A 17,546-nucleotide genomic window follows, 5' to 3' on the forward strand; every position below is an offset into this window, starting at 1 on the left:
CACGGCCGCTCCGTGTGAAAGGTCCGCTGCAGGACTTTTTTTTTTTTTTTCAAGGAGCGGATGACATTTCTGTCATCCGCTCCGTGTGCCCGCATATCATCCCATCCGTTTGCGGATGATATGCGGACATAATGTAAGTATATGGCACTGCGGATGTCAGCGGATGACACCGCTGACATCCGATTTTCCTTCCTTTCCGTTTTTTACACGGAAGGAAAAATGGGGTTCTGTTCCATTCGTAAAAACGGAACAGAACTGAAAGGAGGAAAATCGGGTGTCAGCGGATGGTATTCCGCTGACACTCGCAGTGCCATTCAGTTACATTATGTCCGCAAATCATCCGCAAACGGATGGGATGATTTGCGGACACACGGAGCGGCCGTGTGAAAGGACCCTAAGACCGGAAGTGTGTCACCAGGTATAAATGGGGAAAAAAACAAACACACGACAAAAAAACAAAACAAATTAAGCTGCCACATTAAAAAGGATTGGTAAACTTCAATATATTTTTTTGTTAAATACCAATATTACACTACTACCACTAGTACAAAACAGCCTTGCTTATAAGAAAAACTCCAGAAACCTGGTAGTAACATTTTCAATAAAGTTCTTTTGTTCAGCAACACAACACAAATCATATCTCCATCGAGACAGGCACGACACAAATGAACAAATCTGATCGTTAGGTTTATTACCTTTGAAGAGTGAAACATATTTGGGTAACTGTGAAAAGTTAACAGATAAAAGAATATTTAATATGTACTTCTGTAAAAATCTGCTGTAACAGTAATACCTAATGGGAGACTAAAGACAGGCAGATGCACTCTGAGACCCAATTACATAACACCAACCAATGAAATATGGAAGAAATAACAAAAGTAGTAAAAGACAAGTTTGCTTATTAAATCTGATCTGCAAAGCACACATTTGGTTTTTCATTAATAAATAATTCAATGAAAAAAGGCTTCTGTAGATTCCCATTCCGACTGCAGAAAAATACGACTTCAGCCAGTTCTAAGCAATAGATCATATTAGCCGCATTGTGAGGCGTCTCACCCTGGTGGTTTGCAGCCAGCCCCTTTCTAGTAATAAGGCCCTTGACTCATCCATCAGCCTCTGACAAGTAATTTGCTTAGTTCATGCAGGGAAACCGAAACAAATCCTATCAACTTGTCAAAACAAGATAGTTCAAGAACACAGGATGCCAACCTACTCTGAGTTAAAGTCTGGAGTTATAGCACTGCATGACCAGTAAGCATAGACCACAAAATTCAGGCCCCACGGATGGCTATACTGACCTTTATGTAAGAGCCACGAAGCACAATACTGCTTGACTATAATATAGAGGTTAGAAATGGTTCATTACAGCACTACTTTAATTGGTTTGATTTCATCCCATGAATTACCAGTATATGAAACCTGCATAAGGGTAATTTTCTTTTTAGCTATCAAATTTTCCTTCCATAAAAACAATGAAATTCAGGCAGTAGGCAGCTGGCACAGAGATTAGGCACTAGCGAGTCTGGTGGGAACCCAGATGGTTTCTAACAGAGCTTGAGTGCATGGAGTTTGTATTCTTTTCTGAAGAGTTTTTCTTTCAGGTACTCCAGTTTTCACTCAAGGAAGCCCATATGGAGTCGAAGAGAGAAAAAAAAAAAAACACAAGACACAAAGTTACCAGCACCCGAATTATTGGAGGTTCACATGTTTTGAGGACAGCATCACATAAGGCATAAGAAAGCGACATTTTGGGGCCTCATAGGCTCACATTCTCAAGGCAACATAGTGACTTAAACCTTATAAAAATGTTGTCTTTACAATAAACACACAAAGTCCATTCCTTTGGAGTGTTTGTGACTTTACATCTTCCTACCAGTTCTCTCACACTCCATTTTTCTCATACTCCAAAAAAACACCCTTACAGTTTAAAGTGCCAGTTCAAAGAGATATAGCCGTATTTGTTTTTCAAGATGACTCCATTTGGTTCTTTTTTTAATTTTTGGTTTCAAGTTAAGGCCGAATCTAGGGGGGTACTGGATTGGGCTCTGCTCCCCGGGATTTCAGGGATGCCCACCTCCCAGCTTGCTCTGAATGCTGTGTGGGGCAGAGTGCACTTCTCTTGACCACCCTGCTGCGATAATTTGGGGTAGCTCTGTGTGCAGTGTGGAAATACCATAGCTGGATGGTCAGGAGGAATAACACTTAGTACCACACTGTACACAGAGCGGATTCTTCTGACAACACTGCCAGCCATCAGAACAGCTGCAGCAGCACTTCCAAGTCCTCTCCCCCTCTTAACACAGTGCGCAGGACTTGGGAGGGCTGCTGCAGCTGTTCGGAAGGTGGTAGGTGTTATGGGAAGAATCCGCTCTGTGTTCTCCGCTGTGCAGCCAGGGAGAAGAAGCAAGTGTCCTGACAGCAGTGTGCAAGGATCTGATTTGGACACCCTGGGACAAGATGATGTATAAAAAAAAAAAATGGAGAAAATGAAAGGAAAGGGTGGCTGGGGAGAGAACAGAAGACATGAATGAGACTGACGTGCTTCCAGCGTACTGCAGTCAGTACAAAATCAGGGGCTCATACAATTCTTTCCAATGTGTCCTGTTCTGTTGTCACTGCCATGCTCGTGTGACGTGTGGTGAAAGAAGAGTAGGGATGACGTCCATAGATTTATCTGCTTTATCTGTCGTGTGGTGTGCAGCCTAATTTGGCCAATTTTACATAGTTCATTGTTTTTGTTCAATTAGCAGTTAGTTTTGGGTCCTTTTTTTAGTTCAGAATGTAGGCCCTGTAATAGTTGTGGGCCCATGAAAAGATGTATTCGACATCCATTTTTTTTTTTTGTCTCAGCTCATCCCATCCATGCCGTCATGTGAAGGGCATAACCACAGTGACCTTGGCTGCCACCACTCCCTTTTTTCTTTCAGCTATACAATTCACAAACTGTTAACTGATGCCGGGATCAGTCCATTGATTGGATACACACACACACACAGACCCTTTCCATTAGCCAACCCACATTCGAGTCTAAAAAGCCAATTAAAAAAAAAAAAAAAAAAAAAGGAAGGAAGTAAGGAAGGTCACCCTCTGACAAGCTTGAGCAGTCCAGAGAACTAACAGATACTGGTCGAGAATGCACTAGATTACCAAAAGTATTGGGACGGCTGACTTTATATGCACCTGAACTTTATGGACCTTGCTTTGATGTCCAAAGTTGCATGACAAGTCACACAAAAGTGAATGGAGCCCCCAAAAAAAACAAAAAAAAACTTAATTGTGTATTTAGCAGTTTGTCTGAAGCTTTAATGTGCACCTCTAGCATCTGGTCATCAGTCAGATTTGTGGACAAGCCCTGTTAGTTGCACTCTAGTGATTGCAGGCCTGCCTGCACCACTAACCTTAAGATGGAACTGTAATCGAGGTAACAACAACAACAACACACAACTGTAGGGCAACAGCTGCCAAATTTGCATTGCATGGGTAAGAAAAAAAGGAGTGCATCATTCTTTTAACTGATGACTCAAATAGAGTAAAACTGTGACAATGTCTTAAAAACCAGATGTCATTTTTAGAAGACATATGGGCTAAAAAATAAAGATGCCGAATTTAAAAAAAGGAAATGACCTACTAAGCTGAAAGACATGCATTTACTAAGAACGTCACATGTTTGATTTATCTCACCCTTTATCCCCGGTTAAAGGAGATGTACAGCCAACGTTCATTTGGCTGTAAATCTCCTATGGATCACAGGAGTGCAGTCTGTTCTGCACTCCTGTGACCCATTTTGGGCAGAGAGCAGACTGAGATCTGCTCTCTGCTGATGTCATAGAAGTCAGTCCAGGCACCACATCATCGTGACAATGGAAGTCAGGATCCGTCAGGAGCCTGGACCGATACCTGGCTCAGCCTCTTAGCGAGCAACTGAGAGCCTGAGTTGGCCGCTGCCCACCCCCCACAGCCCAGCCCTCCAATGACAGAGGGGGCAGTGCAGAAAGCTGACTGAAAGTCAGCAGCTCTCTGCTCAGGGAGCTGTCATAACAGAGGGATCGGCGATGTTGGATTGCGGGTTTCCTCAGTGTAGAGGCACTGGGGGACAGATGATGTTGCATCCACCCAAGTATAATACTGGAAAAACATTTAAACCCATACTTGGCTTTCAAAGATCTATAAACCATTAGTTTAAACATTAAAAAAAAAAAAAAAACCTCCTAGAAGCCTTCCTCCCGGCAGCAGCGCTTTTTGCAGAAAAAATACTTGGCGCTTGTAAAACACTTGTCAATCGCTGGGGTGTTAATTTTTTTAGTGGCCAGAACAATGGATTCTGGGCACTGAAAAAAAAAAAAAAAAAATGAATGAGCCTAGCGTTGACACGAGTTTATAAGCATCAAGCGTGGTTTCTTCCCAAACTCTGCTGCTCCTGGATGCACTGGTCCTGGATTTCTTTTTAAATTCCTGCCACAAAAATATTTTAAAAGCCACAGTGTGCATAGACACATAGAACATAGAGGGGAGTTTAAAAGTAGAAAAACCAAAAAAAGGAAAAAAACGCCTGGCTCACCTAAAGGTGGCAGTAAAAATGTCCTGTGTGCATTAAGCCTAAAAACATCATTGCTTTAACCCTTTTACAACCACTTAACATATGCAGGTGGGGGCTTTAAAAATCCTAGATGCCACGTGGGTGTTCCTCAGTGTTGAAAGTGCGCTCAATCCAACGTCTATTGGAAACTGTACCAATGTTGTATAAAATGACCCATTAAATACCACTCAAAATTAATAGTAAGAATATATCATACAAGTTGGACATTTTCCACCAATAAAACACTAAATTTGTGCAGGGGATAGCAAGGGGCAGTGGTGCATGAACAATGACAAGTGTATAAACCCATACTGCAATAAATAAAACAATCAACTGAGGCAAATCACATTACCTCAGAAATACTTTACCAAGATTAGGCAGTCTCTTCACCTGCGTATCCCCATTTGTTGGGAGTGTCCTGTTTGGGTAGCTGTTCTTCAAAGCATACTGCTGGAGTAAGACTACATTGCCAATCTGAATTGTGTTGTACCATTCCAGGCACAAATAGTTCCACATCACCATGGACATCATACCAGAGTGATCAGCTACTTCAAAATAGGCCTAGAAACAGTGGGGAGAAGAAATAAAATACATGGACCATCATTAGTAAATAGCAAATCACAAACATTTATTCAGATCTTCATATAAAACTGAATGCTTCAAATAAAAAAAAAAAAAAAAAAACACATAACAACAAGGCACTGCACAAGGCACCCAGGAGATGGCAGACAGGAGGTAATTTTGTGTAGCATTTTACTGTCTGCGAGTGAAAAAAAGGCCTCACTTAAGCCACATGCACCCTGGAAATATCGCCCCTTTGCATCCAATCCAGGTATTTTCAAGCACCTAGGAGGCACAGGTGCAGTGCTTAGACTCGCTACTTCAGCAGGTCACAGAATAAACATGCTGAGGCCGGGGCCATTTGATCCCACATCTGTAGCAAAGGGATTGCAACACCTCCAAATGGAGCGCCCATTTCTCCAGATTCAGATATTTGCCGAATTTCCAAGCATTGGATATTAATGGCGACCAGGGCCGAACATGCAGACCTGCCTAAGAGGATACAGTTTGTCCTTGATGGTTGATGTGGGCCATGGTAGTGGCACTGCCCAACTGAATCCTTGCAAACGAGTGGTCCAGCTTCAAATGGACAACTGACTAGCCCTGAGCTCTAGACAGGCTTCTTCCGACAACCAAGTCCCATGCACCGAGTGTGAGGGGACCAACCCACACTGTGCTTCCATCAGTATACCACTTCCTCAAGTCTTGAACATAGATATCAGATATTATAGTTGCATAACATACATGACTAGCCGACAACTTTGATTGTATGAGATCTATAACTGTTTATTGAGCAAACTCACATAGAATAAAACATTATCGTATGCAGATGAAATTGTATACAGAAATATAATTAGCATTTCCAATGAACAACCAACACAAACCATATACTACTTTCCCACTAGCAACTAATATCTGACAGTGATTTATTTAACTTGAGCTAATTAGCTAGCCACCTGGACACTCAGAGGTCTTATTCCAGCAGACTTGCCGGCATCATGCTCATGAAGTACAACACACATTATTACAAGTGTAAACTCATCCCTTTAGCAGACCATATGTGAGATATTTAGCACAATTAATGTGTGTTAGACAGGTGGTTGAGCTTAAATTAGCATCTTCTATGAGTCTGTGTGGAGCAGTCCCTATTGGTAATGGACAGCTAGGCCCTAACCGAGTCCCAGAATCAGTGTCTTGGGAAGACATGGACCTGAATGCAAAGTAACATTGCTCTAAGGGTCCCACCAGCATACACCTCACAGAGTGGTGTTCCCTTAAAAAAAAAAAAAAAGGGACCATCAGAGAGATCTGCACTCCCTCTGACAGCCATGCAAGGAAGGGAGACGCCAGCCCCACACTGCCCACCAGGAAAAACAACAGACTCTGCGATGCCTGCCAGGACCGGGTAAGCCTCCACTGTGGGTCCTCCCTATTGGAAATGAAAAATGGAGAAGGGGTCCCACAATCCTCCTCGCCAAAAACAGACGGATGGAGGGACCTACTCCCCACCCTTCTGGCAGATTGGATGGAGATAGACAGGTGGTTCATTTCCATCCGATTGCCCCATAGACAAAAGCAGGCAGTATCTGTCCGCTGTGCATACCAGAGCACACACTGATTTGTCATCTGCCTGCTCAGCTGGGATCAGCGGAAAGATCTCCCTCTGAGAAAGCAGATCCTGCTTCACCCGAGTCACTCATGTGAAAGGGATCTTCAATGAGGGATCAAGCGTTTTGCCTGGGCCCATATAGCCCAGGCATGAAATCAAAAAAATAAACTGAAGTTTGTCCAGAGATTTTGGCCAGGTCTGTGTTTATCAGGCCTAGATACTCTAACCCGTGAGAAGGTTCCACTGAGGACTCTCACATGCGGAGAATTCAACTGAAGCTCTGCAGAGTCCGCACTTTCCACTACATGTTGGCTGAAGGGGAAAGGGAGGACTAATCCTTTAACAAGAGAATCCAGATAAACCACAACATGAATTCCTTGAGCAGTGAGAAAACCTAAGATCTGGGTAAGCACCTTGGTGAAAACCCAGGGGGCCGTGGTTAGGCCAAAGGGAAGGGGAAACAAATTGTTAATATAATTGAAAAACAAGTACATTGTAAGCATCCCTGGTGGTTTCCATGCAGAAGTTTTGAACCCATAGGAGTAAGTTAAGAGTCCCTAGATCAAGAATGGGCTGGACCAATTCATTTGGTTTGGGGACTGTAAAGAGGGAAGTTAGAGCAGAAGCCTTCCCCATTAGGTACAGAGGTAATGACCCATTGAGATAGGAGTTGCTGAACATCAATAAGTCCTTCCCATCTTTGTAGGAAAAGAGGCAAGCTTGAAAGCATAAAGTAGGGAGAAGTGCAAACATCCAGTTTGTAGCCCCTAAAAATTACACTTTGGACCAAGGATCCCCAAACTATGGCCCTCCAGTTGTTCAGGAACTACAATTCCCATCAGGCATAGTCATGTCTATGAATATCAGAGTTTTACAATGCCTCATGGGATATGTAGTTCCGCAACAGCTGGAAAGCCGTAGTTTGAGGATCCCTGCTCTAGACCCAGATGTCTGAGATTATAGTCATGTCTTCTTAATGAAAGTATATTCCTGGTTTAGATTTGGAACTAGATGACTGAGAGGAAGGAACCTTGTAGAGCTGGGAGCCTTCTTTCTCTGGCAGGATGAGAGTACGCTTTCCCACTTTGATTGCCTTTACTCCACACTTATTCAAGCAGGTACTAAACAGGTGTTCAGCTTCAAAACAGTAACCCTCAGGGCTTTACTTGCATGGGAGCTCAACTGCTTAGCATTTGAGCCAAAGGATCATGTGCCTATGGGCACAGAAGACTCCTTGTAATAGATTTAGCCAAGCTGTTAACAGTAGCGCAAGGCCAATGGTATGAGATCTAGTGGGCAGAAGAATTATGAATTAGGATAGAGCCAGGATCACAAGCCATGCCCTTTTATTAGACAGCAATGGTCTGTTAAGAATGCCATGGAATCAACTGCAGGCTGCATGATGAGACATCTAACCACTTATCCATTAGGTTCTTCAGCCAGCAGAGCTGCAGTAGCACCATGCAGTCTTCCGCATGGTGTTACTTGGGGGAGGAGACAGCGTACCTGGCCCCAAGCTGAGACTAACTGAAAATCTAGGACCTTGGCCAATGGTGGTCTAACCCCTATAGAGCCAGACACTATTGAGAGATTATATATATATATATATATATATATATATATATATATATATATATATATATATATATATATATATATATATATATATACTACCTAAATATATTTTGCTTTAATAAGTCAGCAACTGGTGACACAAAGGTCCACTGCAAGATCCACTGAATTATTTTGGTAGGTGTGGGTTTAATGAAGATCAAGAATAATCAGCATAACTCAAGAACACCTATGGCTGCAATTTGATCAGCAAGTTTTAATATAAAATGGTCTTATTTTTTTTATTTTTATTTTTTTTTTACAAAAGGTCATTGCTGCTCTTACTTATCAAAACTAGAAAAATGTATGGCTGTCAAACTGCAGTGTCTTCCTTGAGGATCTGAATTAAATAAAAAAAAAAAAAAACACCCCACGCCTGACGAAAGGAAGGAGCTCTTTAATCTGAATTGTGGAATTGTTCATCCATTTGTACTGCAACTGTTAGGCCCCATGCACACGGGGCGTTAGAAAAAACGTACGTCAAAGTTAGTTCTGACGCCGGAAAAAGCAGCTGTAAAAACGTGCTTTCAGTAGCTTTTTCCATTGGCGTTATTGCACGTTTTGCCACGTTGCTTTTAGCAGCGTTTTTTTTTCTTCCATTCAAAATCAATGGTTCCCTATGGGAGCCTATTGATTTGAATGGAGGTCGCACCGCAACACCGCAAGTCGGATCCGACTTGCGCTGTGAGAATCTTGAGGGGGAACTCCACGCCAAAATGGGAAAAAGACGGCGTGGGGGTCCCCCCCAGGGTTCCAAACCAGGCCCTTCGGGTCTGTTATGGAATTTGAGGGTAGCCCCATGCCGAAAAAACGGCGTGGGGTCCCCCCCAAAATCCATACCAGACCCTTATCCGAGCATGCAGCCCGGCAGGCCAGGAAAGGGGAGGGGACGAGCGAGCGGCCCCACCCCCCCTGGACCACACCAGGCCACATGCCCTCAACATGGGGGGGTGTTGGTGCTTTGGGGCAGGGGGAGCTCTGCACCCCCACCTCAAAGCACCTTGCCCCCATGTTGATGAGGACAAGGGCCTCATCCCCACAACCCTGGCCGGTGGTTGTGGGGGTCTGCGGGCAGGGGGCTCATCGGAATCTGGAAGCCCCCTTTAACAAGGGGGCCCCCCAGATCCCGGACCCCCTCCCTATGTGAATGGGTATGGGGTACAATGTACCCCTACCCATTCACCCCATAAAAGGCAGTGTATGGAAATAACGACAAGAGACGTTTTGGAAAGTTTATTAAAAATCTTCATCCGACTCTTCTTGTCTTCTCCTCTCCGGGGTCTTCTCCGGGGTCTTCTGCTCTTTTGCTGTCCGCCCTTCTTGTCTTCTCCTCTCCGGGGTCTTCTCCGGGGTCTTCTGCTCTTTTGCTGTCCGCCCTTCTTGTCTTCTCCTCTCCGGGGTCTTCAGTTCTTTTGCTGTCCCCCTCTTCTTGTGTTCTTCTCTCCGGGGTCTTCTGCTGTCCCCTCTTCTGCTGTCCTCTCTTCTTTTCTTCTCCGGTCTTCTGCTCTTTTGCTGTCGGCTGTCGGCTGTCTTCTTCCTCCGGTCCTCCTCCGACGACGTCTCCGCTGATTATGCCTATCTCCGGTCTCTTCAGCTTATTATATAGCCATTAGGGGCGTGGCCCCGATGACGTCATCTGGAGGCCCCGCCCCATCATGTCACATATGACGTCATCTGTGACATGAGGGGGCGGGGCCTCCAGATGACGTCATCGGGGCCACGCCCCTAATGGCTATATAATAAGCTGAAGAGACCGGAGATAGGCATAATCAGCGGAGACGTCGTCGGAGGAGGACCGGAGGAAGAAGACAGCCGACAGCCGACAGCAAAAGAGCAGAAGACCGGAGAAGAAAAGAAGAGAGGACAGCAGAAGAGGGGACAGCAGAAGACCCCGGAGAGAAGAACACAAGAAGAGGGGGACAGCAAAAGAGCAGAAGACCCCGGAGAGGAGAAGACAAGAAGGGCGGACAGCAAAAGAGCAGAAGACCCTGGAGAGGAGAAGACCCCGGAGAGGAGAAGACAAGAAGGGCGGACAGCAAAAGAGCAGAAGACCCCGGAGAAGACCCCGGAGAGGAGAAGACAAGAAGGGCGGACAGCAAAAGAGCAGAAGACCCCGGAGAAGACCCCGGAGAGGAGAAGACAAGAAGAGTCGGATGAAGATTTTTAATAAACTTTCCAAAACGTCTCGTCGTTATTTCCATACACTGCCTTTTATGGGGTGAATGGGTAGGGGTACAGTGTACCCCATACCCATTCACATAGGGAGGGGGTCCGGGATCTGGGGGGCCCCCTTGTTAAAGGGGGCTTCCAGATTCTGATGAGCCCCCTGCCCGCAGACCCCCACAACCACCGGCCAGGGTTGTGGGGATGAGGCCCTTGTCCTCATCAACATGGGGGCAAGGTGCTTTGAGGTGGGGGGTGCAGAGCTCCCCCTGCCCCAAAGCACCAACACCCCCCCATGTTGAGGGCATGTGGCCTGGTGTGGTCCAGGGGGGGTGGGGCCGCTCGCTCGTCCCCTCCCCTTTCCTGGCCTGCCGGGCTGCATGCTCGGATAAGGGTCTGATATGGATTTTGGGGGGGACCCCACGCCGTTTTTTCGGCATGGGGCTACCCTCAAATTCCATAACAGACCCGAAGGGCCTGGTTTGGAACCTTGGGGGGGACCCCACGCCGTTTTTTTCCCATTTTGGCGTGGAGTTCCCCCTCAAGATCCCCACAGCGCAAGTCACCCCGCAAGTCGGATCCGACTTGCGGTGTTGCGGTGCGACCTCCATTCAAATCAATAGGCTCCCATAGGGAACCATTGATTTTGAATGGAAGAAAAAAAAACGTATAACGTGGCTTAACGCACGTTAAGCAACGTTATAGCAAAGTTATTCAGCTTTTAGCAGCGTCAGGCGTTTTTAACGCTGTAACGCTGGTCCTCAGAACGCGCAGGTGGTGGGTTCTTGTTGCAGCCTAAAAACGCCTAAGCCACTTACAGCTCAAAAACGTCTGAGTGTGCATGAGGCCATAGAATAACATGGAGGGGCGTTTTTAGGCTGCAAAAAGAAAACGCCTGACGCTGCTTACAGTGGCGTTAAAAACGTCCCGTGTGCATGGGGCCTTAATGCTAAGCGGTCTTTCAAAATAAAATAGCTGAACATCCAACTTAATGGAATAAAGCGATTAGTAGGACAATAGTCACCCATTGTAGGTTAACGTCTGGCTAAATTTACAACCACACACTCACTTGTGAGTTTTCTAAGATTTTTTTATTGATGACCTCCGTATTTTTGTTTTGCGTTCCTACTTCACAACTACAGCTACATTTTTTTAAAGCAACTTGAAAATGTACTACTAGCTGTAAGGAATGTAAAGTACCAACAGCCTGAGTGGAATCACGGCCTTTTTTTAGTTTTGATTTTTTTTTCAAAGTTTTGCCTTTACACTTTAGGGAATGCTTTGTCTCATTGAAACCGTGCAGAACCATCCAATAGGAGATGAGTTTCTTGTAACTCAATCACTTGTGTGATGTGGATATGACTAAAGTGGTTTGAAACTGTTCTTGTATATATTTTCTTATTACAGAGCCCTTTCAAGTGTGTTTATTATATATTTACCTGGAGTTCCACAATGCTCCTAAAGATAGAATTTTTTTTTGCAAAGCAATTGAAGTGGCAGAAAAAGCATATACATTTCCTCTGTAAATCCATAAAAGATTGAAGATTGATTGAACTAAAATCTATTTTGCCTTTTTCAAAATGAAGTTGAGAAGCAATAAAATACAGGGATCTTTTTCTTACCTGGTAAGGATATTCAATCTTCTTGTCGGCTTTCCCAAAATATCGAAGTCTGGATTTATGCATGATTCGTACAAGCAGAGGAGGAAGTGCCATTTTTGACCTCCATCTTGGCTCCAATCTGAGTAGTGAACATATTTTGGACACTAAGAAGGAAAGAAAATGTGACAATTAGTATAAAAGACAACATTTTTCAATCAAGGGTAGGGCAGACTACTTAAAGAGCTATTTTATTTGTATGTTCTCCAGAGCACCTCCTATCCCCTCAATTGTTGATGTAAATACAGCTCTCCTGAGAATCAAGACAGACACCATATTAGAAATTGCCATATGCTGGTTGAAAGTGCAAATGCTTCTTTTTATCGATTTTACATAAAAATCTTCCCTGGCTTCCCATTTCCTTATTATGCTTTGAGCCTGGTTCATATTGGTTCAATGTTATTTTGTTTAATTTCCCAGTGTGATTTTGTAGTGCAACTTGGTGCATGTGACTTTTTTTTTTATGCGTTTACTACTGCGACTCATCCCTGCTGTCAGCTGCAGGGATAAATCATTGATTGTTAAGGGGCTGGCGTCCTTACAACCATGGGTCACCTCTGCAGGGGAGGGCAGGGTGTTTGGGGACCCGCCAACTGACAACGTCACTTTCCATTAATTGGGGTGATCCTATCTATTTGTTTACTTAGTGGCGGGGGGGGGGGGGAGGAGAAGAAGGCATTGGCTGCAAGCGCTGATCGGATTCTGGTTTTGCAACACACTTGTTCAACAGAACCAGTCTGGAGATTGGCTTCCGTCAGACAAAAAGCTGTTCACATGGGCTGTACTGTACTGGCTGATATTGGTCAATATCCGGCCCAATTGTACAGGCCTTAAAACAAAAAGGGAAAAAAAGAAAAAGGGGAGGAGAAGAAGAAAGAGGAAGAAAAAAAGGAAGGTGCTCCAGCATTATTAGGTTTGTCTTTGTTTTAGAGCTGCTCTTATTTTAACACTTAGGGTCTATGCACACTAGGAGCAGAAAAAAATAAAAATAAAATATTGCCTATCTATATCATAGTAGTTCGTATTGCACAAGAGTTTAGGACAGTTTAGGGGCATTTGCTTTTACAAGCGTTTTTCCAACACATTACCCTCTGCTCATTTTTCACTATAGAAAATGTACAATTGAAAAAGCTCCCAAGTGCCACCACGTTTCTGCCTGAAAACTTCTTTCAAGAAACGCACTTGTGATGTTTTTTTTTTTTTTGCCTCCAAGCTCTGTTCTTGAAATATGCATCTAAAAGCGCCAATGTGCATGGACAGCGATACTGCCTAATGCACTAGGTTAGTTCACCCTCTGTCTTTTAGTGTTGCTCTGTTAACCGGCTCTGTTAACCGCTTGCTGCCGGCTTACCAAACTATGTCCTTATGGGAACCCACTTCTCGCACGCCCACCCAGGCATGCATCGGGAAGAATCTGTGATGCCTGTGTTCCATGGACGAATCCAAACACCGGCCATGATAAATGGCCAATTACAGCAGCCTTTCACCACGTGTCCAATGACATGTGATGACAAATGTAAAACAGAAGCAGATTATCGCTGGCTAGGCTGCATTCATGGGGACTGCGCTGGCTAGGCTGCATTCATGGGGACTGCGCTGGCTAGGCTGCATTCATGGGGACTGCGCTGGCTAGGCTGCATTCATGGGGACTGCGCTGGCTAGGCTGCATTCATGGGGACTGCGCTGGCTAGGCTGCATTCATGGGGACTGCGCTGGCGAGGCTGCATTCATGGGGACTGCGCTGATGAGACGTCATTTGATTTAAAAAAAAAAAAAAAAGTTCTGAGTCCAAAGCGGTTTATTTTAAATTTAAGCTTTTTTCATGAAATTTCTCTCCTAAAATTGAGGTGCGTATTATACGCCGATAAATACAGTACTTTTAGAATTTTCCTAGACGAGTAAGCTCAGGTCATAAAATAGATTTTAGTTTGATAAATAGATTTGGATCCCATCACTGAGGCATGACACATCTTGTGTACACCTTTATGAACTGTTAGTTGCAAGTCTGGTATGATGCAATCTGTAAAAAAACACTTTGTTAGCTTTGATTAGGTAAAAAACTACTCAGGACCAGTACAGGGTTTGATTTCTCCGTTTTAAATGCAATTTCTGCATTCTGTCAGAGGAAGCGGGTGTCCCAGGTGGCGGCCTGGAAATCCAAAGAGTGCGAAGAAGCTGAGCTGCAGAGGGGATCCGGTGTGCCAAGAACCATCGGGGAGAGAGAGGGGTCCAGCTCCAGGAAAGCCTACAAAGGTCGTGAGTACTGTGGACTGACCCTAGGGGTCTGCCTAGTGTCAGAGGGGACCACTCCGGAGAAGGTTCTGGGGATCCAGGAGTCAGCTAGCGGTTAAAGGGTATGCCTAGTCAGAGGACCCTGAAGTATTAGAGAGTGTACCTAGGTAGAGGACCCTGAAGTGTGAAAGGGGGCGTCTGTAGTTTGGGCCCTGAAGAATCAGTGTACAGTGGGAAGAGTACAAGGTTAAGAGTTGCAGCAGCACAAGTATCTACACAGAGCTAACTCAGCCAGTGCAAGACTGGAGGGAGCCGTTCAGTGACTTTTGACTTAAAGCAGTGTCGGGAGTCAAGTGTTCTACAGTCCTGGATCTCCTGAGTTAAAGTCGAGGTTCCAGCACAGTTTCAGTACTACAGTATCTTTAGGTGTCAGGAAGCGCTGGTCGGCATTCAGCTGGCGTCAAGACAGCGCCAACAGGCATTTCTCTTCAAGTGTCCCAAAGTGTACCTAGTTGAGCCAGAGGAGTATCTGACTCATTCCCTTCTCCCATCCCCTAAATACAATAAAACAAAACAAACCAAAGATGGTCATTGTCTCAGTTCTCACACCTGGGGTCACAACTCAAATGTGTTGGAGGTGTCACCGGTAACAATGGCAGACCCACATCAGGCATAAGACCTGGAAAAACTGCTACATCAACAAAACCGCACTGCTATGTGGGTTGTCATGGGACATTGCCAAGCAAGCTCCAAGCAATGGATGTGTCTCAGGTGAAGGAGATGAAACGAGAGTCAGCTTGACCATTCTGAGTCATCAGATATCTTCTCTTATGTTCATACAATCAAAGGCTATAACTACTGCAGCTTCTCGCCATGGAGATGACATTTCCTCTATTGCTCTTCAGAAAGAACCGCAATTATGGAAACGAGATTAACCAATTACTATGTCACATAGGCGACTACAGCAACAAGGCCACAACCATGGTTGCAGGTAGTACATCGGAAAGCCAATTTGCAGCTTCAATGGATTGATACAAATTTAAATCACATAGTACACCATGCACTGAGTGCTGGCTGCATGCACAAAACACTGATAACAGAGAATACATGGTTCCTTCCCAACACAATAGATATACTAATTATTGTGCACTAGCATGTCAATGGAAGAAATGGGCTATTTTCAGTGTACTGCAGTGCTTTCTGCTTACAAGACAGAAAATTAATCAGCTTCTACAAAGCTGTAAATATTGCAAAAAAAAAATGGGAAAAAATTTACAATAAAAGCTGTCAAATAAAAGTTGTCAATACAATTCACGCTTTGAACCAAAATAAAATGTTATTTTCTCAAGAACCCTGGGGGAAGCCACATTTCTAGACGGATGATGTGCTCTTCAAACTGCAACACAATTCTATTAAGCAGGTTTTCATTGTAATATAATGTATTCCTTTCTGAAAGTTCCTATCATTTGAATGAAACAAAATTGACAGAAACCAGAAGACTGCCAGTGCTGACCTCTTCTGAGATGCAAGTTTCCTGACGGAGTACGAGGACAACTCTTTGTACTCTCACGAAAGGACTTGTAAAATAAATATTACAATGACTGCAATGTACCATCTACTAGAAATAAAATGGATCTAGTAAAAGTGTTCATACTGCTGTCTGCGTCCCCACTGGAAAAATCCTCACGTCAGTGTTGGGATCTGGAGCAACACAGAGAAAGCATGACAGCGCTCTCCCTACATTTTCTAGTCAGTATCGAATTGTCACTTGAAATAAGGACAAAAGTGTGAAGTTTAGTATGTATGCTCAAAGCAAAGTAAGGCTGCAACCAACAATTCATTTTCAAGAATGGTTTAGTTGGCAGACTATAGCCCCGTACACACGTACCGATTGTCAGCCGTAAATATTCGGCTGACGAACGATCGGCCAATTGTCGGCTTGTTAGTATGATGTTTCCGACAGCACATTTTTGGCTGAACAGAATCTGTCGTGCAAGCATTAAAATTTTTGTATGCCAACACCAGAACGGCCGATTGTTCGCCAATCAATACAGAATTCGCCCGACAAACAGCCGATTAGCAAGACTGGGCATGCTCAGAAAAGAAAAAAAGACAAGGAAAGTTAACCATCACATGACATCACTTCTGCAGTCGGCTGTTGTTGGCCGACAAAATTCATGTGCAGTCTTTTGCAGTTTTCAGCAGACACGACAGCCCTGGACAAAAGACGGCCAATCGTTCGGCCGACGTTCGCTACGTGTGTACGGGGCTTTAGACTTTGATTAGTCGGGTAACCACTTTAAGAATAAATTGCTTTTTTTTTTTTTTTTTTAATCTATATGCAGTGATAAATATTTAATTATAAATAACTAACTATATGGTTAGAGAGCAAAATCTCTAATCCAGTCTGAAAATAATAGATGGAAGAGATATACTGCATATACTATTAGCAGGTTGAATCTGGCAAATATCAGACTCCGAGATCATTTTTTTTTTTTTTAAATAAAAAAGTAGACTTTAGTCGATTTTCAGACAGAACTGTAAAATATTATGTACGACTCCCTTTTCATAGGCAGGTGGCTTGATAAAAGCGACCTGTGCCTGCTGTCACTTATGCTGGCCATACAAAAAAACAAGATCTAGCTTAAAAAAAAAAAATAAATAATTAACATTCGTTCAATTTTTTGATTGTTAGTGGGGTCAAATCGATGTTAGTTTTTAATCACAGTGATCGGAAAAATCGAAGGAGCAGAATAGAAAACATCTTGGTCAAAGGAATTTTTGGTCAAAGGAATTTTTAGACCATGTATGTGGTTTTTGTTCAGAAATTATATTCATTTTAAAGCTGAATGTTAAAAGCAAATGAAATTTTCAAACGTCATTCTTTCATTCAGCAAATGTACAAAGATTTTTCTTTGAATATTCTCGTCCAAAAATCTCATCTGAAAATCATTATGTGCATGGCCTGCATAAGGCTTGGTTCACATCTATGCAGTCTGCTATTATTCCCGTTTCTGCAGTGCTTTTTGCACATGTGATTTTGCGTTTTGCATTTTTTTGGCCATTTTGTTGTGGGCCGGATTAAAAAACGCAAACTGCGGCAAAAACACACTACATGCTTTTCTGCAGCTTCTCC

General features: G+C 43.8%; 1 protein-coding gene across 1 annotated transcript in view; it reads right to left on the minus strand.

Moving 5' to 3' along the window:
- Positions 1-17,546, minus strand: part of RADX (RPA1 related single stranded DNA binding protein, X-linked) — a gene marked incomplete at its 3' end in the record, with an annotated part of 178,989 nt that overhangs the window by 138,962 nt on the left and 22,481 nt on the right. The window contains exons 2-3 of the mRNA XM_082264176.1: positions 12,143-12,285; positions 4,945-5,137 (exon numbers count right to left, since the gene is read on the minus strand). Coding sequence (XP_082120302.1) covers positions 4,945-5,137; positions 12,143-12,285 — 336 coding nt within the window. The remainder of the gene's footprint in view (positions 1-4,944; positions 5,138-12,142; positions 12,286-17,546) is intronic.

The sequence above is a fragment of the Pelophylax lessonae genome, assembly GCF_965119305.1.
Source record: "Pelophylax lessonae genome assembly, chromosome: 7".
In the NCBI taxonomy this organism is placed as follows: domain Eukaryota; kingdom Metazoa; phylum Chordata; class Amphibia; order Anura; family Ranidae; genus Pelophylax; species Pelophylax lessonae.